Below are 23,554 nucleotides of genomic sequence, written 5' to 3' on the forward strand. Positions count from 1 at the left end.
GTGCTTACTTTTAATGAGGGCGTCCGCCAATCATATTACGATATATTTTATGTTTATACTGCAGACTTGCAGAATTCTCATTTTTTTTACGTTCATAATTTTTTTACGCCACGGACAAGTGAATAATAAAAAAAAAAACTATTGGAAACAATGAGCAGGACACCTCTGTACATGTGGAAAAAGAAATTTATTACAGTATTTTCCCCCAAGATTACGATTAATAAATAGTTGCCTACATTTCAATGAAATGTATGATTTCTCACTTTCTACACGACATAACACAAAGTCAAGAATACACATTAGTCTGTAATAAAGCTTGTATTAGTTGATCTACAAAAGGTAGTCTTAAACAGCAGTTGATACAACCTGTCCATGGGGTTGTAGTTCAATAATTTGATTGTATATGGCAACGAAATCAAGATGAATCTACATCTGGAAATCATTGCGGATTACTTGACTGTTCGGATAGGCCATTTTATTTCAAACATTTCCATTGGCCTAAGGCACAGGAATACTAAAATTTTGTACCAATCACACATTTTAAACCCCATCTGGTAATTAAAAGTGTTGAATTTAAGAATGCGGAGGAGGTGGATTTGTTATTTACACCTCAGATTGCATCTGAAATCTAACATAAAAGGAAGCTCGCAACGGACAAAAACATAACTTGACCCACTCCAGATCTGTACATTGTGTGTAGCCTGGGACCAAAATCTACACATCACAAAAGAAATTATCCATTGTCTGGGGGGGGGAAAAACCCGGCAGGGAACTTCTTTACATTTACAACATCATCCAGTCATTCTTTTCGCACAACTGCTACAATTCTTTTCTCTGATGTGAACGTTGGTTTGGGGATCTTTTCTCTGAGGAAGGGATATTTCAAATAAAAATAAATAAATCATATCATGTAGGAAATGGTGTCATAAACAAATGCCAGGCAAATAATCAATAAAATCTAAATGACAGCACCAAAACAGTGTTTCTTTCAAGACTATTTTTCTTTAGTGAGAGTTTGGTGGATTACCACGGTTTTACACTGTTTGTGGTAGTACGCTATATTTCAACCAAAAGTTGAACCATAATTGTTAGCATAGTAAATGTCTTACATACTATATGTAACATTTCAAATTCCTACAAATGCACGGATGCCCCTTCATATGTACATTGACCTGGATTGTTGTTCTGCACCTAAATAACTGACTGTACATTCATCCTTAAGTTGGACAAACACAAAGTGGGAGAAAATGATTGGTTTACAATGTGTTTCCACTGCTACAGCACTTTTAATAATACTCTTCTTACCCTTTAGACTGACGCCAACATGTTCGGGACCCCAAATAAGAGGGAGGTACAATATTCATTACTTAATTTGCAAATTTCAAGTTTCATTATTGACAAAACGGTGATGGTTAACAATTTCCTCAGGCGCTCGGTGGCCAGTTAATGCTACTTTATTGGAGCAAAAATAAGCCAAAGCAGAAAAACAAAAGCCACCAAAGCCCTCACATTAAGTGAGGAAACCAGAAGTAAATAACGAGCAAAAAGTGACTATAGGGAATTCCAGCAGCATTTGTACTGTGTTTCTGTGTGTGCGTGTGGTGTTTGCGGGGGGGTGGGGGTGGGGGGGCTATTAAGAAAACAAGTCACAGTTCGGCCGCTCAGAGAAGAGTGTCATCTGTGCATCCTCCCTCCAGGCCGTAGCGGAACTCTTGCAGGTTAGAAACGCCGTAGAAATGGATGAACGCTGCTGCCACGACCAGAACATGAAAAATTTGATGGGAGTGAAACTAGAAGGAGAGAGACATTATGAGTACAAACAAAAATTTGCTAGTTGTGTAAATATAAAAATATAGTCCTCCCATGAAAGGGGTCGTTCGGCTAATGGATGGACAATACAATGGTATTGCTGTGTGCGGCTTTGCCACTAGGTGGCAGTATAGTCACTTGGGTCACTCAATGGGGGGGGGGAAATAGAGTAGATACTTACCCATATGTCACACTTGCCAGGAAAAAAGCGTTCAGGGATCCTGGCTGCATACAGACCAGCACCAGTGATATACATGGCCCCCATCAGGTAGAACCAACCCATCTGGCCAACAGTGGTGGCCTTAACAAAGCCCTCCTCAATGGTGAAGTGCATGGTGGGAACAATGCCGCTAAGTCCCAGACCCATAAATACGCCTATAGCAGGCCAAAAGAGCAAACAAAATCATTTTAACCATGTCAATTCCATTTTACTTGGAAGACATCCTTACAAATATGGACACTGTGCTATAGTGAAGGATGGTCTGACCTGCTCTTGTGGGTCTGTGTCGAGGTGTCGAGAACCGGTCCCACTGGGCCACTATAATGGCAGCAATGCCGAGTACACAAACAATGGTGAGGTAGATAAGTCGCGGCTGAGGAGAACAATAGAAGGAGTAGTACAGCCAGGGCACGAAGGAACCCATGATGAGGAGCGCGATGCCTGAGTAGTCAAGCCTGGGGGGGACAAATGAAAGATTTATTCCATCTTTTCTCATACACATTCTGTGCACCAATTCCGCCGTTGACAGATACCAGGTCAGCTTTGAATGTCACAGATGTATTCAGTCAACGATGTCTATTATTTTGGTTAAGAATATAACCAGGATTGCGTTTTTTCACCTTCGTAATATTGCTAAGATTCGTCCTATCCTCTCGACTGGGGATGCGGAAACTATTATACATGCGTTCGTCACGTCGCGCCTGGACTACTGTAATGTATTGTTCTCTGGTCTTCCTAAATCCAGTATTAAAAGTCTACAGTTAGTCCAAAATGCCGCTGCGAGGCTGCTATCACGGTCAAGAAAATTTGATCACATTACCCCAATATTAGCCGAATTACATTGGCTCCCGGTCCATTTAAGATGTGACTTCAAGGTTCTTCTACTAACCTATAAAGCACTGCATGGCTTAGCGCCTTCATATCTCGTCGACCTAGTCGTTCCTTATGTTCCGTCTCGTAACCTTCGTTCGCAAAACGCTAGTCTTTTAGTTATACCGAGGGCCAAGAAAATGTCTGCAGGGTCTAGAGCATTCTCTATTCGGGCTCCAGAGCTTTGGAATGCCCTACCAATGGATATTAGAACTACTACCTCAGTAGAAACATTTAAGACACGTTTAAAGACACATTTCTATGAGATGGCCTTTAACTAACTTGTGATGGCCGATTTGGCCGGAGTTTGTTCTGTTCTCTCTGCCCACCTCCTCCCCGGCTGGGGAGGGGGTTAGGTGGCTCGAAAGCGGATAGCGGCTGGCTGGATTCTCGGGGACCAGTTCAGGATGGGGGAGCTGCGGCTCGGCCCCCTTGAGGACACTGCCAGGACAATCGAGGACACCTCCGACATCCATTTTTTTTCATTGATTTTCATATTATGTATTACTTGTGTACTCTCTGCATCCATTATAACCTGGTGATCCTGAAAGGGGGATCCTTCCATCTGTGGTCCCTTCTCAAGGTTTCTCATTTTCCCCTGGTAGGGGTTTTTTGAGTTTTTCCTTGCCCTTTTGGGAGCTTATGATCAGGGGATGCTTTGAGAATAATTGTCAATTTTGGCTATGTGAAGCCCTTTGAGACTGTTTGTGATTTAGGGCTATACAAATAAACTTGACTTGACTTGACTTGACTATTATTTTGGTTGTATATTGGAGTGCTTCTAAAATATTAAATATCATTTTGGATCATTGTGCACAAGTCTTAAGCTACCATAAGATTTTTTGTTTTTGAAATGCCATGATGATATGTAACTCGCAGACCACCACCAAGACTGAGCTATTAATAAAAGTGAAAACAATTAAAAGATTTGTATTTAGGTTTGTATGTCAATCTGTTCATTAGCTTGCAGGCTTAGTTTCCTTTTTAAATCGAAGATAGAGGGAGAACAGACAGGGTGAAAATATTATCTTAGTAGGTGGAAAGATTCCACTGATATCAAACTCTGACATTCCTTTTGCACCCTTATCTCGAGCTCGAGTAAAATATAGTTCCTAGTCTCATGCACTAAATGTGAAAACTCTAAACGACTGACGGGGTACATAAGACAAGGTTTCCAGACAAACTTCCTTCAGATTCAACGTGGATGACAAATGATTATTATTACTTACTGAAATGCAAAGAAGGCATTTATGAAAAACTGTTTGAGGGCTTACTTGGAGAAGGTGCGGGACACTTTCTCGGAGTGGCAGTAGACGGTATGAAAAAGCCAGGAGAAACTGAGGCAGAGCACAGCTCCCAGGAAGAACATCCCGAACACCACTTTTTCTTGAAGCGGGGCCATGAAATACATGTTGGGTCGCAACATGGTTAGCGTGCCCAGACACAGGAATAATATCAGCCCTGGAGGAAACCAAAACAGTTCAAACATGTTCTGTCGGGCCAGTGTAAAACAAATATTTTCACACTGTGACCATGATTTAAAAAAAAAAAGAGGAAATGGACGTGTTTGCATGCTGACCTAACAGATGGGTCCAAATGTTTCCGGTCTCGGTGTGAATTCGGAAGATGCTTCCAAAGCAGGCCCGGAATGAAGGCATGGGGGGGCGATGACCATGCAGGAGGTAATCGTTGTCCTTAAGCCACTCTGGCAGGACATGGAAAGGGATGACTCTCCAGCGCCCCTCCCAAACCTGAAAAAAAACATCATTTGCAAGCACTGTGAAAAGTGATCAACTGCCCAAAGCCCATTTTAAACTCGGCAGCCTCAATCACTCTTCCTCAGCCGCTGCGCGCACATAATCTTCGCTGTAACTTGTAACCGACCAATCATAGTCGGCAACTGCCGAATGCAAACCTCGGAGGAACTGGATTGGAATGTACGCGGTGAATAGGAACACGGAAGTGACAATAGGATGTTTGTCAGCTAAAACCTGCGAGCTGTTCCCATTTACATATTTTGGAACCAGAAGATGCTGTTTCTGACTCGTGGGCGGAGCCATGCGTATTACAACACGTTTGCACTAACTGACAGGCAGGCACGCCTTGGGACATTGTGCTCTCCTCTATTTTGCTCGCACGTGGCTTTTCATAGCTTAGTTTTTCCCATTCTAAAGAATTGGCGTTATACTTTAAACAATGGTGTGTTGCTACTGCTACCAAATAATTATTTGGGGTGAAAAATGAAACGTCACACTTACTTTGTGTACAAACTCTTCCATCTTTTCCATGGCGTGGTGCGCCTGGAGGGGTAAGGTCAGAACCGCTCCCACATCATCATCCTCATCTTCATCCTCATCCGTAAGCATGGCTGCTCCCTTTAAAGAGAGGATTACAGAAGATGAGCTGTAATAATTTTCTCAATTTGGGGGTTAGAGGGATTAGGGGAAAAAAAAAAATACTACCTCTGGATGGACACCTTTGGAGGATAGTGGGCTAACCCCTTCCTCCTCCACCAGCGGTCCCAACTCCATTAGCTCAACATCCTGGACATTGCAGTCCTCTGAGATCCGGCAGTCTGCATCACTTGCAGACCCGTTTCGGTTTGACATAAGGAGACTGCCTGATGACCCACTCTCAGTCCTTGTATTCTGTTTCAAACTGTACACTTCAATTTCCTCCTTAGACAAACACAAAGGTGATATATTTTACAGTTTTCAGTCATAGTAAGTAAAGAGAGAGAAGGGCAACCAACATATACAGACTGTTACTACCGTGTTTCCAAACAGTCGCAGAAACAGTATTTGTAACAAATAAATACAAATATTTCCACTAACTAAGATTGCTTAATTGACCTTGTACGGTTCGTATTGAAACAAGTGTTCATGTTCACGTCAACTACTGCACTGTAGCTTATATTAGACCCATTAATTAACAAATGTATTTCATTGATTGCATTGACATACTTTATTAATCTAGTGGTTGTCACCCACAGAGTGGATTGGGAGTAGGATTCAAGAGGTATTAAATTCCGATAAATACGTAGCAAACATTCAAATTGACAGCAACGCAAAAAAAAACATTGGAGATGAATTGGGTTCATCCTATGACACCTGGATAGAAGTTTCGTAATGAACACGATTGATTGCAAAACTACGAGTGGAATATTTTACACAGTTGCGATTAAGGGTCAAATCTGAGATGACAACCGAAGAACAGAACGTTCACACTGGGAGCAGTACAGCAAACGCTGGCGGGCAGACAAACAACGGATGTGACTTAGCAAAGCGTCAGACCCAAATACAGTACGGAAACAAAACAAAACGTAAAAAACAAAAGCAAAATAGCGATGGTTTGATTAACTTAAGCCCCTTCGTTCGCTTACTGTTTATGTCACGGAGCAAATCCCAATTTAGCAGGAGTTCAAATAAATGAGTGATGACAGATCGTCCGTATTTCACGTCGCTAACATTACCTTCAAGCTAGCGCTTAGCTGGCAGACAGGCGACAAATCGAGACAATTGTTTGATTCGCCAGATGTAAAAGAAAAAAACACTTGCAAACGCAACTGCCCGAAAGAAACACCATTTACCTGACAAGGTAGTCGTCAAACCAGGAAGGTGAATTATTAATCGGAAAAAGCAAAATACGATCCTTTCCGGAAGTTGCGGTGTTTTCCGGATAGTTAATCCGTACCCTTCAAAACAAAAGTATTCCTTATTAAAGCATATATGTATTTCAAAATACAAGTGCCGGTTCCTACACGGTACCAACGAATATTAATTTAGAAAAATCCAATGACACACCACCAAACTGTGCTAAAGGCTTTCTTTGATCACTTGACTACAATTTGACTTTATTTAGAAATTGTTATACGTTTAGTTGGCAAAATGTATATTGAAACACAACTATTTGTCATACACACCATTGTTCATCATGTTGGTGAGACAGCAACACAAAGCTGGTAAATACTACACAATGTAAGCACTGGTAAAGATTGTAAAAACGTCTTTATTCCACAGGAAAACATTTTTACACATTCAAAAATAATACAACTAGAGTTCCATTTTAAAATACGACAGTAAAAATGCACATAAGTCAGCATGATTGTAGTCTCTTATATTAACAAACTCACTCAGCAACTTCACTGATTTCAAGTCTGACTTTGGTTGATTTTCTAAGTTGAATAAATAATAAATCACTACATAACAGTGAAGGGCTTTGAGTGAGTGTAGTTAAACCCAACCGACTTCTACTTTGTGCCACACTGGCAATATTTCACGTGGAGTAGGCTACTAAAATTTGGTCAGTTGTAATCTGCAATCGCACATGTTTTCATTTGAAATGTACAGAACATAGCTGCCATGCATCAAGTCTTTTCTACCGTGTATGTAGATAACAGGCATAGGAGCAAATCATTGCAGGTAAACAAGACTATTCTGCCAATTTAAGAACATGATTAAGTGGCAAAACTGGCATTCTGATTGATCCAGCAAAGAAAAAAAAAATACTCTACATACAATTTTAGGACACATGATTAATTTACATGATCTGGCTCATATTCTTCATACATGTATAAACTTCGGCAATCCGTAACTAGAGACACGTATTGCTAAAATAGTGCTGAAAGTTATTCGGCCCCTTCAGTTCATTATTTGTAATCATTCATGTCCATGTTCCAAATTTGTGACCTTTATCACAAAACATTACAACTTCTGTTGATTTGGTTATTCAACAGCAAAGTCCACATAAAATCAATTTCTCTCACTTAGTCCAAACTGATTCAGGTCCGTCTCCCGATGTCATACTTGACTCATATAGTGAGTGCCATCATCTACGAGCCAACGTCCTTGAGAGTCATCAGTTGGTATTTGAAGAGCTCTTCTTGGGATGGCCTGTGCGTGAGTGGAACATACAGCTCATTGAAAATACAATCAAATAAATATACGGGTGTGATTCAATTCAGAAAGCGGTTGCTGATGCAAAACCAAAAACCAAAGTTCTGCCTACCTGCTTCTGGTACTTCTGATTTGGATAGTGAATTGCCTCCAGAGCTGCCATGCTTTTCACCCTGACAGCTCCCTGTCTGTCAAGGGATCGCGACCTGGGCCCTTTGAGCTGACTGCGTCGGTGCCACGACTTCAGCTGTTCGTTCACAACTTGCTGTGGGAGGCAGTTGGAGCGGTACTGTGGATGATCCCATTGTGCTGAAGTGGGGGAGTGTCTGCTATCAGGAGCCAAGTGCTTCGGTGCTCTCTGCAGGGGCACAGAAGCCTCTTTGTAGCGATACTCATATCTGCTGGGGGAGCAGGGAGGCTGATGGCTATAATAGCTCCAAGGCATGTCCACATATGGAGAGTAGACCGCTTCCTCGTTGTAATAGGCTTTGTGGACACCCGGGTTGAGCATGTGTCTGGGACTGTGGTAAAACCCAGCATGTGGTGATGCTTGAGGTCGACCGAATGGAGCAGCGAGCGGGGAGGTGGCCTGATAGTGTTTGGGGAAATCGCAAAGAAGTTCCTGACTGGGGGAGCTGCTGTAGGATGCAAACGAGTGTTCAGAGTTGCTATCCTCGGAGCCCGCATGGTTTACGCAGTTAACCATGAGCGGAGAGGCTTCCGATGGGGTTTTGATGTAATCGGTCAGTCGCCTCCTCGGACCTCTGGGGCGACCCCGCTCCTTGTCTTGTTTGAGTGAAGATTCAGGGTTGGATCTCCTGCACAAGTCACACAAAATGTTAGAATGTGTTTAACTACAACTAAAACGGAATTAATGAAGTCTAAAAAATAAAAGGTGTCTGGCATGTAATTCTTTGCTGTACCTGAGGGAGAGCTGCCTGTGTACTTGCTTCTCTGACATGGAAGACGTGATATGGGACTGTGTACGGCTCAGTTTCAAATGGGATAGTTGCTGTGGCAGAGCTGAAAGTGGCAAGCAAGCCTCCAGTGGCGGCAGTAACTCATTCTTGGATGGGCTGGAGAAAAACATGTTTCACGTCATATTTTATTTGCCAAAACATACCATAATAACCTAATTTAATTTAATTTTTATTAGAGTTCTACAAGGCGCTTACACCGCTGTGACGCACAGGTAGGGGGTTCTGTCTTTACCTGTTGTTCATTGTACCATGTATTCACCAGTAGATGGCAGCACGTCTTAAATTACTAACTTTTTATCACAATAGAAGTTGTAGCAATGGAGGATAATGTCACCATGACTTTTGATTGAGATTATTTCTCTTTGTGCACCATTATGTTAACTACTACGAATGATAACTTGTCATAAAAGATAAACAGGCGAACTCTACAAAATTTTCAACACATACTGGAATATTGCAGATTGGCGACAAAGTTGACAGAAGGTAAAGTCAACAGTATTTCACCGGTAAAAATAACAACTAATTTATTTTAGAACTGCAAAATTGGAGTTATTGTAGATTTGTTTTATCAGCAAGCATTATCCCAAACTATAAAGACTTCACATGCTTACAACAAAAAAAAAAAAAAAAGTAGCTGCACACTCTCGGTATTGCCTTGTCTAAAATAGAAACTTGAGAACCGTGTCATGATGGATGGTTGCTATTACCTGGCTTTGCAGGAGGAACGTGACTTCTTGCTCTTCTGGTATGGCTGATCCAGGCTTGTCTCCGACCACGGGGAGTGCTGGATAGGAGGCAGGTCGTATGAGGCGGGGCTCGAGGTAAAACTCATGGATGAGTCAAGGCTGGGATGAGGAGATGATCTTGGTGTCAAGGGCAGGTTCTGAGGACCCGCAGATGGTGATCGGTAGGAACCGTCTGTGTGGGATTGAAAAGACGCAGTGGCTGGCTGTGAAGAATCCATCCCTGCGGAATATGGGAGGACTGTGGACGGCTGTGACGACTCACTCTGCACTTCTGCAAATAATAAAAGTGAACACACACATATACTCACATATTTCTATAGATGTGGGCCTTACCTTCATCATGAACCACAGAATCAGACAAAGAGCTGTCATCAGACGCAGCGAGATCTGACAAAAAAAGTAAGACATACTTCACCAAATGTGCCAAAATATTATTTTTAAAACTTTTAAATGGATTCATTGTTCTTTTACATGACAAATAGCAATATTTTTCCAAATTTGACGCTGCTTGTTTGCATGCATTGTTTGACCTTGGAGATGGTCTGCATTGACTCACCTTGTTGCGGGATATTAAAAGCAGGAAGCGGTGAGGATCGGCCGTGCTCCAGCCGCAATTGGAAAGCAGTCTCTTGTAGCTGTTTGAGTTTCTTCTCCTCTCGCTTACACTGCTCCAACCGACTCTTCCGGACAGCCTTACTCAGGTGGTTCTCCTCGCAGAGCTTGCGCGCCGCCTCGTAGATCTTAAACTGAAGAGCCAACTCGGCATCCACAAGATTTAGGGCCGACTCCTGCGAAGACGGAACAAAACACGTTATAAATATTTTTATAAAAAAAAAAAACTGACTGTCACGCATTCAATCAATGTGTTCTTTTTACCTCCACTCCCCGAGGTATGCTTTGCTCATCGAGCATGAAAGCAGCTCCAATGCGTCTGCGGATCTGTGGAGGCTTCTCTCCTGGCAGCAGAGGATAATCTCCCGAGAGTCGGCCTGTCAGCTCCTTAACACAAATAAAATCACAAATCAGAACTCTGCAAAGAGAGTGAACCAGACTTAAAAGCCTATTTATGCACGTATGAAATGGTAAATACAAACAGCAGACACAATTTCTAACAAAAATGCCTGCAGGTGACATACGCCGAGATGGAACCGATACACAAACATCACGTTGCTTTCACATGTTGAGACACATAAGTCTGGGAGTCTGTTGCGCAATTCAGCACTCGCAAATTCTTCTGTTCACACCTCCGGCGTTGGGGTACCGAGTGCATGACGACACCCGGTGTTATGATTTCATCAACTCGTAAAATCGCAACATCTCCGAGTCACTCCGAAGCAGACGGCCAACTGGTTTACACGTTATTTTGTCAGAGTGACGAGTCAGAACGCAGGTAAAAGGCGCGGCGGTTCCTATTAGATCACCTTAGCATGTCCCGACACGAGTGCCCAGCCCGAGTGATGGCAGGGAAGAATGAGCACGAGTGGGACTTTGAGCAACAACACTTTGGCACAGACTCCCAAATCTGATTATGTGTCCAGTTTCAAAATTAGTCAATAATGTGGAAATCGCTTCTTTGAATTGAGGTGCTATTTCCTGTAAAGCAAAAATGCAACTGAAAGAAAGAGCTAATAAAATGACCAGAACGTCAAAGGGAAACAAAACAATTCTATCTAGATCAGCAACAATTTTTATATCTGCGCCGGAGTGAATATTTTATTATTTTGACTGGGAAAAAATAAAAATCCAACCTTCACACCATGGCTCTGTTTCATTTTTACAGAAATGGCCCATTCCCCAACAAGACACAAACATTGAAGAAAACAAACTCCTTAGATGGTGTAATAAAGGTCAAACAGGGTGAGCCCTTCTCTTGAACCTTCTCTTGGATGATTCATACTTTCCAAAAGATCTCCATCTTTTTTTTCTCTCCCCAAATCTCTGTAATCCCACTGAATGAAGATTGGTGGGTCTTAGAGTTTTTAGTCTGGTAAATCTTACAAACTGCCATCGTATTCTTGTCATGTGGATAAGTGGAGAATTAGAAATACTGAAGTGAAAGTGAAGCTTTTCTGGAAAAGGGAGTAGAGACCAAAAGTCACAAAAAAAGAGAAGAGACAAGCGAGATTTTCAAATCAACCTCAGAAGCATCTCATGTTATTTTAAGGAGTTACAGTAAATGTGCCATCAATCATTCCAAGTGGAACTCATTGCACACAGATAGGCGATGACGAGTATGGCACAATTCCAGAATGATGGAATAACACCGTTCCCAATGACGTACCGACTGCTAAAAGTTGCAAAGAGTTCAACAGAACAAAAGGCTTATGATCATTTGACACAATAGCGATTCAAATTGCTCACCGCTTCACGAATGCAGAGTTTCTTCAGCTCCAAGAGGCAAAGCTCCAGACTATCTTGAAGTGCCTGGTGCTTGAGCTTCATGGCTCTCGTGTGCGTGTTCACATCCTTTGTATGTGATGTCGGGCTGTCTGAGCCTACCGGGAACAACCGCAAAGAAGGAGAAGAAAATTTGTATGAATTTGTATTTTGGCAAAAAATAAATAAAATAAAATAGTGAAAATACTTAAAATAAAGTTGCAATTAATAGTAATAAAGCCATAAAATAGGAAAAAATACCTTACTCAGCACTCAATAAATCTTTTTAAAAGCAGTTTTGACCTTACATTGTAATTAACCGTTTTGTTTTACTTGAGCTTCAAACTCATTTCAAAGTAAGAGTCATCAGGGCACGCAGACCTCCGCCTAGGCTTTAACATCTGTCACCAGCAATGAGATCAATGAGAGAATGACCGTAAATAAGACAATATATTTTAGACAGTCTTTTAATTAACAAAAATAAAAAAAACCAAAAAATAATTCGGAGCAATAAACTGAAAAGTGAATGCAATAAAATGTTCAAATAAACAATAAGTCTTCCATGACATGGGAATTGGCAATATTTACTGGCAATAAGTTTAAACATTTGATGAGGTAATCAATCAACAGAGAAAACGTCAATACAAATTTGAGATTCCACAGTAGTTTTGAAAATCAACTGACTATTAGGGTGAAAAAAAAATGTTTTTGTTACAATGTGTGTGACTATTGACAACCAGTGAGTGAGTGTTCAGCTCGTGCTGTCTGTCGCCTTGGAAACTAATAACAAGAGGATTAGTCTTCAGGCCGGGGGAGTGTCTTGGTTGCAGAATGCATTGAGCAGTGCATACCTTTAGAGATTATTAACAGAATCCCTGCAGGTACTGACAAACATCCAATGTGTCAACAGGAAAGAAGTGTGGCAATGTGACAAAAGAGCTGAGAATTCTTATTCCTTGGCCATTCGTGATGGATGGCCACGTTGTTATTGTATGACGCGGGCACCACGCGCTAATAAATTAAGGCCAGAGGAATGTCACGCGGGGCACAACTAATCAGTGTATGTTTACAGCGAAACCAACACTGCGGGTCTGTGAGGGAAAACAACATTTTGTTTTGGATTTAAATGACTTTTACGACTGAAAGTTTCTTATTCAACAAGTGCATGAGTCACCCATGCTCTGTCCTTTTCCAGCTGGGGGGGAATACCATGCTAACCGCTAAGCTAATGTGAAATGTCACAGTCGCTGTTCAAAAAGACAGGGGCAAAAGTGTATTAATGTATTAAATAATTCTAATATCAACAATGTCATTTTCAATAATCAATCAATCACTAATAAATAAAGAACTGAATAATGCTTTACCAGAATGAAGGATGATGCCACTATCAGTATCGCTGATCTCGCCGTTGCCTTCCATCCTGTTGCGGTTCTACTCTTCAAGTGGAGATGACTCAGCTTCTGATTGCCATCGTGTTCTGTAAAGACACATTTACAATCACTCAATAATTGGGAGAACAAACAAGAGCTTTCCCAAGCACACAAGTCCAATGGACACCAGCAATAGAAACTCAGCAAACTACTACCCAACCATGCAGCTGAAATGACTCAGGTGTGACCTGCTACTTTGACCCCGCACTCACGCAAGTGGCGTCATATCTTACAGCAGAGCGAGCGTGTAAAGCCAGGTCTGGCTTGTTTCCTGTGACTGCTCTGTTGTCATACGATGCCAGTATCACAACTCCTGGTTCGATTATTAACTAAAAGGGATCAGCGGAATGCAGCGGCGTGGCAGCGGCGCATTCCGACGCGCAGAGGAGGTTGGGTTCGGATAGCCGTGGGAAGCCAAGGAGGTACGACTTGAATGTTACAACTTGTTTGCACACTGCGCGGCCCCAATGCTGAGAAGTGACTCCTGTTATCAAGCTGGACATGACTTAAACATGACACATCCTGCATAATGCTCATATGACTGTGACTTGCTTAGGCTGCAAATTAAAACTTCCTGGTACGATCAAGGCCTTAATAATGGAATGGGTAGACTGAAAGAAAAATAATAGCCACTCCTAATAATTCAACCTCCAAACAATTCAGTGCTCTGCATCAAAACAATGATTGGTGCGGTAAATAATAAAGCAAAAACTTATTAAAGCAGTCTGTTGGTTAAAAACAAAGTAATAATACATTTTTATTCATATGCCTATTTACAGTAAGTGTAGAATGCAATATTATAGCACATATAACAATAAAAATGTTCATATCAAAATAAAATGTAACTATTAAAAGAAGGGTTTTAAAATGTGTTTTAATACAGTTGTAACTCAACAGTGGAAAAAAACTAAGAAAAGTTTTTATCTAAAAATCTTTGGCAGCTATTTTACCACTTTTAAAGAATATGCATTTTTCTTTAACATCTTTCCATCTTATACACCGAAAATCCATGGTAAGCAAGTTTTAAAGCGTATCTTATATTGGCAAATAAATCACAAGTGCAATATTTACAATGTTGACCGCATATTCCCAAGAACGGAGCCAAGTTCTTTGGAATTCAAATAATGAATTAGAACTGCTTATTACAACGACATAAAAGCAATGTGAGTCACAAACTGAAAACTGAAGCCAAACCTTTGGACTGTATAATCATAACCACACAGTTCATATGCGAATCTACTTACGTCAGGAAAGAATTGCTAAACTCCAACGTGCGACCAATCCTTCAGAGTGTTGATAGACGACTGGCCAGTGTGAATTCAGTATGGACAGCAACGAGAGCCTGGCCCACAGAAGAAAGCGCTGCCTGCCTGAAAGGGAGTGGCCACACGCAGAGTCAGTATCATATAACTCCCATCTGACTTTCAAACTGTGTCAGCAACAATGAGCAGGTCACCGGGAATTTTATTGCAATTATATCTGCGCTTATCAGTAACGGTCGAAGGGAGGCCAACTCGCCGAATAGGAGTGCTTGATTAAAAGTATCACAGTAACTTCTCAAGGATGGCAGGAGAAGACACAAAGAGTCAAATTAAAGGGGAAAAGGCGACGTGTTGAGGTTAGTATTATTAACAGTGATCTCTTTATAACAAATTATAAATAAAGAGTGATTGCAGTGCCATCTTCTGGTTGTTGGAATGGCTCGCTCACAAAGGAAGCAGAAATTAATACCTTCCTTCCTACGAGGCCATTTTTGTGACTTCCGAGAGGGAAACACATGCTGGTGGGATAGTCTGCATGATTTATAGAGAGCCACACCAGCACCTGCTGTCTCACCGCGTGGCATGCATTCAATGTGAATCTCAATATTCATTCAGGATTTCCAGGAATGTCGTCGGTGTCCAGACACATATGTACAGAAAAAAATGCGACACGGCTCCGGCTAACAGGCTCAGAGATGATGGTGGGGAGCAAATGTTTCACTGTGTTAATGACTTCCACGAGGGAGTTATGTTTTCATTGTTGCTTGGCTTATTTGCTACTTAGCGTGCAAAAACAAATTAATTACATTCCGCCAAGTGGAGTCCAAGCAAGGCACAACATTTATCCATCCATCCATTTTCTGAACTGCTTTATCAATCTTTTTAATTTCTGTAAATATATTTTTTTTTAAATCGCCTTTTGTCTAATTTACAGATATGACAAACTATACCAATAACACAATTTAAAAGCATAATTATTCTAATCCATCTTTCTCATTGTGTCGCCAAGACAGGATGTTTAGTTGACTTCCCTCATTCAAGACCGGTCCAGTGGAACCAGTTGGTGAAGGTCATGGTTTGCTTTTCTAAAGCAGCAAGAGAGACGGAGAGGGAGAGAAGAAAGCCCTTTGTGTCTGCAAACCAGCAGCTGGCTGAAGAAATTCTTCAAATAATCTCAAGTCATTTTTACATGTGTGCGAGCAGACGACTGGTGCCGGTGTGTAGCGCCAAGAACTGTACACACAGTTTATTCATTCTATTCCTAAAATGTAATATGTTGTAAAAATGTATACAGGTAAAGTTCATTGCCAAACGTTCTCCTGAGCCTTGACACAAAATTGGATTGGAAACAAGATTGTTGCCCGCTTTAAAAAAAAAATTAATAAATCACATTTTCCACATTTCTCTGCTCAACTTTATCTCATAATGTTAGTCTTTTCATACTGCACTTGTTTTTATGTTAATATTTTGCTTTATTTTTACACTTCTATTACAAGTAGCACTATTCTACTAAGTCAAAAATTGCAATATCATATTGTTTAAATAAATTTGGTCAAATAATCAGTTGTCTGCATGCTGTGGGCAGCGAGGTGTTAGGATTCAAGCTGACCTTTTGCCCTCAGGTCAGCACTGTGGAATGTGGAGACTGTGGAATATTTTAATGGACAGGACACAACACAAACTCAACTAAACAAATGCAAATTCAATATTAACATCAAAATGACCATGTATGTATAGTTTTACCTCTTCACATCCGGTTAGGTGCGTGGATGTTTGGAGAGGAACTATCTAGAATTAGTTTTCATACATTGGTGAGCATTTTTGCAGAAAGAGGATGTTGCAAACCCGCCACTTCTCTGCATTTCTTTATCTTTATAATCCACCTTTGCACATTGCCTCTGTGTCGGTGAGACAACAAAAGGCTCAGCTAGAAAAACAACAATTCCCACAGACACAAGACAAGGCATTCAATTTACCTAACACATTTTTGAACTGTGGGAAACCTGAGTGCCCAGAAAATCCTCACACAAGCATAGGATGAACTTGTCCAATTCCACACTGGAAGCCCAGAGCTAAGATTCAAACCCCAAATCTGTGATTTTGATTTGATAACCAATTAAGTACTAAGTCAGAGGTCACCAGGCGCACATGAGTAACACATGGACATATTCTAAAAAAAAGTTCATCAGTGATGGGAAATTCTGATTTTTGAGGAATGCTGTAGTCTAAGTCTAAGTCTAAGAAGTGACTATTGTATCTGTTGTCAATAAGGGTCAATAGTCTAGGAAAAGCAACTAAAATAAAAGGAGCGTTAGAAGAATAGATTGTAGCTGTAGTTTTTTTCTTTTTTTTTTTCTTCTTGCACCGTTATGATTACTGTCGTTGGGCCTGAGCATCAGTTGGGAAAACTTACTTTAAACAGCTGAGATTTTAGCAGCCATAAACATTTGGCATTCCTATGAAAAAAAACAACAACAACAACTCATTTCAGTCGATTTTGGTACACAAATGATATGCAGAAATGCTGCTGAAACAAATAGTGAAATGTAATTCTTGGCACTTACCTTGCAGACTAGTTAGCATTCCGAGCTAACTGTCTCCATACAATCGCCACTCCATCGGTGAACATTTCCAAGATTAAACTGACGTTTTAACGCTCACTAATACATGGAGTATAACAAACATACACGCGTGTATTCGAATATGCTTAAAGTGGTTCCAAAACAAAATAAAGTTTAGTTTAACAGCTTGATTCAAGTTTTACTCCCAAAACTAAACTTTTCCAGGGGGTACTTCAGTAAAGTTACGTGTGATACATTCAGGGTCTCTCGGAAAATGAAGTGCTCATTTCACTAAAAAACGTTATTGTAAATGTCCACAAGGGGATAGTGACCAAAAAGCAAATATGCAAAATTAAATACATTAAATGTAAAAATAGTAAAACCCAAAAAGTCAATTTGACTTTTTGGGTTTTACTGGGAGCTCAAATGTATCATCTCCCAAAATACAATGTTGTTATTTGGTCAACTGGAAACAAGTTATGTTTTGAAAATAAGAAGTAAACAGGGGAATCTTCATTCATGATAGTTAATATCGTCAATCAATTATCAATCATCTCCAGCCCGTAATGTAGAGTGTCAAATTTACTTGCAAATGTGTCTTTGAACGCCACATCTACTATTTTCTGCGTCTGTAGTTTAAAGTTTTTGTTAAGTCTGTACGTTTGTCATTAATATCTGGGGATTCAATTACATTATAAAAATAGATAAATTAAAAAAACGAATCTATTGTTGTTGTTGTTGTTTTTTTTAAATAAAACTATCCAGTCTTTTATTCTACATATTGGAGTGTAATAACGGTATTTGACCAGTAGAGAGCAGGTAAGGTTTATTTCTGTGGTGATGCGGTGACCTCCATTTGCTTCCTTCACACTGACCAGCAAATGTCACACGTCTTTCTTTTCAAACCTGGCACAAAGTTAAGTTATGAAATATTTTTGATTTGGTGCAGGTCTGCAAAACCCTCCCCCCTTATTTCTTTATAAATATAATTAATTGTGCAGCAGTGAGTTTTGAAAATTTGAAAACATTCATTTGAGTCCCTTTTCCTTGGGTCACTGGAGAGGAAAGTTTATTTTTATCACAATTCCATTTCGTTATCTTTCTTCATATTTATTTTTCTCCAATATGCAACAAATAAAACTTCATTCATTCAGCCTGTTGTGAAATTTTGATTGACAATGTGCTATGATGTAATGTCATGTATAATTAAAAAAATAATAATATCTCAGTTGGCCTAATAATTGCACTTTAATTAAAGACTTGCCTCATATGTTTCATATTCTAACCTGAAGACTAAAGTAATTGAGGCAAATGTACAATTCTTGCATTGGTGGCATAGCAATTAAAGAGCAAAAGACAGATCAGGAGTGGTTCATAGTTTTTTTTTTTTTTTTTTTCAACTGTGGCGCAGTTATCAATTGGTCCCTTCAGAGCGGGTGTATTTGAGATTTTTGTAGTCCTGCCTCGGTCCTCGCTCACTTCTCCCATCATATTGTCCCCGGTCAAAGCTAATTAAGTTTGACAGCACCGAGAAGGCTTTGGTGGATGCGGACATTGTTCTAGCGGGGAAACTGTCATTACGACGCCCTCCTCGTGACAGAATGGACTGGGGAGAAATTAACTCCGAGGTCCAGCTTGCAGCTATTGTGCTCTGGGCCGGGAAGAGTGAGGGCTGGAGGACAGGCCGCATCTTATAAGAGGCGGGCGGCTGCGCAGGCCGGAGAAGGCCTCATTGTTCTACAGGCAGTTTCAGTTAAGAAGGCACAGAGAATGAATGACCTCCTTCTAGGATCCCCGCTCCACTTTGCAGTATTGCGCTTTCTTGTGTCAAGGTGATGTGTGGATATACACATCATGCCACATTGTTTGCTTTGACGTGGTTCTTCCTCATGCTCAGCTGTACCTTTTCCTTTAAAACCCTTTAATGATTTCTTCCTCTGCATTCTTGCCGCTCTGTCAGTGGAACACTGCATTCCTCTTGCCGAATAAGTGCTGTCTCACTCCAATTGAGCAGAGTCAATGTGAATGCCAGTGAATGGAGCAGGCTCAATGGGGGAAAATAAACAATTGCGTCGGTCCATGGGTGCAGCGGGGGAGAGCGGATGAGAGGAAGGGAGAAAGGCCTCCCTAACGTGCTAAGATTCCCATGGATACTTGCTCTTTGCTCCCTTTAAAGGAAGATCTCGTAAACGTCTTCGACAGAGAATGATTTCTTTTTTCTTTCTCTCGCTTTTTTATTAGTGGACAGAAAGGGTGGTCAGCATCAGGGCGGTTGTTTGACATGGAGGGGTGGGGGGCGCTCGCACGCACACACACTCACACGCACAATTTGTTCCTCACTTGTCGTGTGCAACGTTTCAGAAAAATAGTCCATTGTCTGGGTGTTAAAGGTTCTTGTTGTTGCTGTTTAACCACAGCCAAAGTTCCTCCTCCACAATGACGTGCAAAGACAGCGTCAACCACTCTGTGACACTTCAAGAGGGTCTTTTGACTAAAAAACAACAAAACCTTTTTGCTAAAGAGGGATTCCTTGATTCTGGTTCATCACTCTCACACATGAAAATTGCAAATCAAAGTCATCCAACAAGATGCAAAAAAAATATATATTAAATGGCAAAAAAGACCTAGACAACTTCAAAAATCGATTTGATGCTGCGTGTAGTTTTTGTTATAGCAATATCCAGCAAAAAAGATTTTTTTTTTTAAATACTATGTTGAGAGTTGATCGCAAACGTCAAAGAAAAAATTGCCACTTAAAAGCCATTTCTGTGAAATATATATCAAATGTTTTGTTTTCTGCAGAGTGAATGTTGTCATTCCATCTCACAGCATTTGATAAACACTCGACTCAGGGAGGAGTCATGTTTCATTTGAAGCCAACTGCCCTTGAGAGCCAAATGAGGAGCTTTGACACAAGCCAGGAGAGGCCTGCTGGTCAGTGCCAACATGGGGTTTGTGTTTGTCAGCCTTTTTGACACTCAAATGAGGGGATCAGAAACTGCCTGTTGATGTAACACGGAGGGCGAACGGTTGCGGGCATGTCAAAGATGTAAAAAAAATAAAAATAAATCTGCTTGACTAAAAAAAACCTTTGTCTAATTACTTTAAGACATTATTATTATCTTATTTTATACATGATTAACTAGCTACAACAATTTGATTCGACTCAATTTAGTGGGAATCTGATTCAATTCGATACGGGTCAGATTAAGAATGTAAATGTGGCATAGCCTTCAAAGAGATTCTATACATATATATTAGGGAGGGTGCATCTTTCCAAAAAATGGGAGTCCATAACCTGATATATTTTAAAATGGAAGCACTCATAAATTATTTTGAATCAAAATTAAATTTCCCAATTAAATCCAGTTCTTGTTCCACCGCTACTTCAGGTTTTCCATTCCGATCTCTACTGATGAGTGCACAAATTCCCAATTTTTTTCTAGTTACGAGCTGTCACCCGGTCGATGTTTACGAGTCTCATAAGCATGAATCAGGTCCGGGCACGCCGCTGCAAGATGGTGGTGGCAATGAATGCCTCAACATCTGCCAAGCATCACATCATTTGAGAATGTACGGTGGCTCTCCTGGTAGGTGGTCTACCTAAGCGCTTGGTTTAGAATGAGGATCTGAGCTAGGCTATCTTGTGCTTATCATCAGTTTTACGATAAGACCTGTTCACATCGGGAGTCGTTTTAGGTCAGATGACAAGCTCACAAAACACCAGGGGGATCGAGTTCATCACTCAGAGAAGCATCAGGATCGAAGGGGGTGGGACAGCTCAAGGACGCCGGTACAGGAGGCAATCGGTGACACGATGAGGACATGCCATAAAACGGTGTATGCCAGAGCAGGATTCCAATATTTGTTGATTCTTGCATTAAGAAAAAAAGAGGTCCAGAGGTAGACTTGATGAATGTTTTGATGGTGGCGTTTTGATAGGGGTAATTTTGACCTGACAGGGCCCAGGCTCTCTCATGAATCAAAATGTGTCAGCCAGGCGCTGGAGATGGAGGGTCGCTCATTGTGGCTCTGACACCCAAGTGAGGGGCCGAGGCTGCTGGGGGTCAAGTGTGACACCTCATTAGGACGGTGTTGATTTAGTGCGGCCACAGCGCAACAGACCTCCTCCCATGGGGTATACCGAGAGGCGTTTGAGGGAGGGGGGTGGGGAGCGGCGAGCACCGGACAGAGAATGGGAGCTTATACTCCTCCTCAACGGGTAAGGCCGTCATGTGACAGCTTGCAAATCACGCACTGCCCAGCCCCCTACGCTCCCTGGACGTTATGACCATTTCTTTCATTACAAATAGCACAAATATTTTCCCTTGAATTTGTTTTTCATGCTACAAGGACCCACACCTGGTCAGCTTCCCCCCCTCAGCTCAGCCACCACCACCCAAAATGAGCCCGCAAGAGCCCCTGACCTGACAGCATAATTCCGACCTTTCACCTTTGATCTTTCGATTTGAAATTGTTTTCTACAACGTCAAGATGATTTCTGACAAGCCGCAGTTGTTCTCGCTGGGCTGAAGCCGAAACTGGAGTGTTTGATTAATGTCAAGTCTTGTTTATTTCTATAACATATTCGAAACAACCACAGTGGGCAAATGCCCCGAATGCAATCATCCGATTTGTTTAATGCAAAAAAGATCCAGTAAAGCTAAAATTGTTCAACGTATTATAAATTTGATAAAAATCAAATAACACAATAACAGCAAGCATATTTTAGCCTAAAAATAAATTTGTAATTGTTACTGTATAAAACAATATACAGTATTTTTTATGTCAGTTACTTGATTGCGCATAATTATAACCAAATTCTAATCATATGCAGGAGGCAATCAAAAACAGCTCTAAAATAATGTAAACACAATGTCACGGGAAATTATGAAAAATTATAGCAATCAAGCATCTCTATTCTTTGAGAGCAGGCTATTTATGCAACGTTCATTTTTAATTAAAGCACAAAATGGTAGCGTATCTTCGTTTACCAAATAATCAATTGTTTTTAATGTCTACACTGACTAGGTGACAAACCAAAGGCCTCGAGGGACCTTTTTTTTCATTAACCCATCATGCATACCTAAATCTAAAAAGATGGAAAGCAGTGAGAATACATTAATAATAAATGAATTGTGATCCAAAGAAATGCTCGTTTATCATTCTTGTAGTAATGAGATATCGCTTACTATTTGCATTTTCAAACGATTGGACCAATGCACGAATAAAAATGAAGCTAAGCATGTCTTCGGATACTTGGCACATAATACACACCAAAATGCAAAATGAATTATTTTTTTTAAATAAAGTAATAACATTTTTAAAGTAATCAGATATCGTATTTGACACGTTAATTAATAAATCTCACCGAGACAAGATGATTTATGAACGCTCACAGTCCGCTTTTGTTGCCTTTGAGATTTTACTCATTAGTCTGAATAATAACTGTCACTAATTCAAGCTGTTCTCCGTTGGCTTTTTGAATAGAGCGAGAGGGAGAAAGAGGCAGAAAAAGAGAGGAGGAGAGGCCTGAGAGATTAACTCCAGTGAGCTCACTCTGAGAGGCCCAGGAACGGCGGAATATTGTTCTAGTGCTGGGGAGATGGGGAGATGGAAAGTGGGTGTGCGGGTGGGAAGGGGGTGGCGAAAGGGTGGGGCGAGAGAATCCCTATGCAGCCAGAGAAATGAACTTGATGATCTCAGTGGGGGGAGGGGGGCGAGGAGAGGATCGCCATTGCTTGCTCCTGACAATCAAAATTAGATTGGCCAGCACTGTGTCAACACAAGACTCAGTTAAGGCATGACATGGGGAGCAAGGGAGGGACGGAGGGAGGGCGACTTGCCCAAGCCGCCCCCTCCACCGAGGGTGCTTGAGAAATGTGCCATGTGAACTATGGAGACCCCACAGTGCCTTTCACTGACTGCTTGGGACTCAAAGAAATCCACAAGGCCTTTTTTTTAATGGCCGTCACTGTAAGTGACCACGTTCTGTGTTTTGGCAACACCTTTCATTTGAAGCTCAAATGATGAATTGTTGCACTGAATCGAGCACGGGCCCCTTACCTAATAGGGACATAATCAATTAATTAATTATAACATTTAATTTGCCCTGAATCTCACTCTGGACGCTTGAATGGGAACAGTTTGTAAACACTAGGAAAATCCTTTTTAGAAAGTCAGTCAGTTGCTTTTAAATAAAGGCTTGGTTGATTGAAAAATATGAATTATAAGTGAGGCTGCATCAGGGCTCAACCTTTCCTACTTCACTAGTTGATTTTATTGTCATGTCAGATTCTTCCGTCCAATCCCGTGCGTGTGATCTTTGGTGAGCGGTTCCTCTTGTGTCGACACACACCAATTGGCGAGCCAGACAAAAAGGTGTTACTGATGACTGTGTCCAGC

The 23,554-nt window shown here is 41.0% G+C and overlaps 2 protein-coding genes across 6 annotated transcripts; both read right to left on the reverse strand.

Annotated features, from left to right (window-relative positions):
* Positions 1-168: 168 nt before the first annotated feature.
* adipor1a (adiponectin receptor 1a) lies at positions 169-6,607 on the reverse strand. Of its 4 annotated transcripts, none has more exons than XM_049733141.1 (8): positions 6,489-6,607; positions 5,362-5,577; positions 5,158-5,274; positions 4,479-4,650; positions 4,174-4,360; positions 2,297-2,484; positions 1,991-2,184; positions 169-1,790 (listed from the first exon to the last, which is right to left on the reverse strand). In XM_049733141.1, the coding sequence occupies exons 2-8, from the start codon at positions 5,506-5,508 to the stop codon at positions 1,662-1,664; spliced, it is 1,134 nt and encodes a 377-aa protein (XP_049589098.1). In that variant the 5' UTR covers positions 5,509-5,577; positions 6,489-6,607; the 3' UTR covers positions 169-1,661. The 4 variants fall into 4 exon arrangements, with proteins under 4 accessions (XP_049589098.1, XP_049589097.1, XP_049589099.1 ...); XM_049733140.1 differs by having other exon boundaries at positions 5,362-5,574; positions 6,489-6,589; XM_049733142.1 differs by having other exon boundaries at positions 6,372-6,501.
* A 280-nt stretch (positions 6,608-6,887) lies between these two features.
* Positions 6,888-17,409, reverse strand: inavab (innate immunity activator b). Of its 2 annotated transcripts, XM_049733696.2 has the most exons (12): positions 17,153-17,409; positions 17,002-17,044; positions 14,571-14,696; positions 13,261-13,373; positions 11,882-12,015; positions 10,397-10,519; positions 10,077-10,308; positions 9,854-9,907; positions 9,482-9,791; positions 8,718-8,870; positions 7,907-8,612; positions 6,888-7,791 (listed from the first exon to the last, which is right to left on the reverse strand). In XM_049733696.2, the coding sequence occupies exons 4-12, from the start codon at positions 13,313-13,315 to the stop codon at positions 7,699-7,701; spliced, it is 1,860 nt and encodes a 619-aa protein (XP_049589653.1). In that variant the 5' UTR covers positions 13,316-13,373; positions 14,571-14,696; positions 17,002-17,044; positions 17,153-17,409; the 3' UTR covers positions 6,888-7,698. The 2 variants fall into 2 exon arrangements, with proteins under 2 accessions (XP_049589653.1, XP_049589654.1); XM_049733697.2 differs by lacking the exon at positions 17,002-17,044.
* Between the last annotated feature and the right edge of the window lie 6,145 nt (positions 17,410-23,554).

Source organism: Syngnathus scovelli, chromosome 11 (assembly GCF_024217435.2).
Source record: "Syngnathus scovelli strain Florida chromosome 11, RoL_Ssco_1.2, whole genome shotgun sequence".
Taxonomy (NCBI): Eukaryota; Metazoa; Chordata; class Actinopteri; order Syngnathiformes; family Syngnathidae; genus Syngnathus; species Syngnathus scovelli.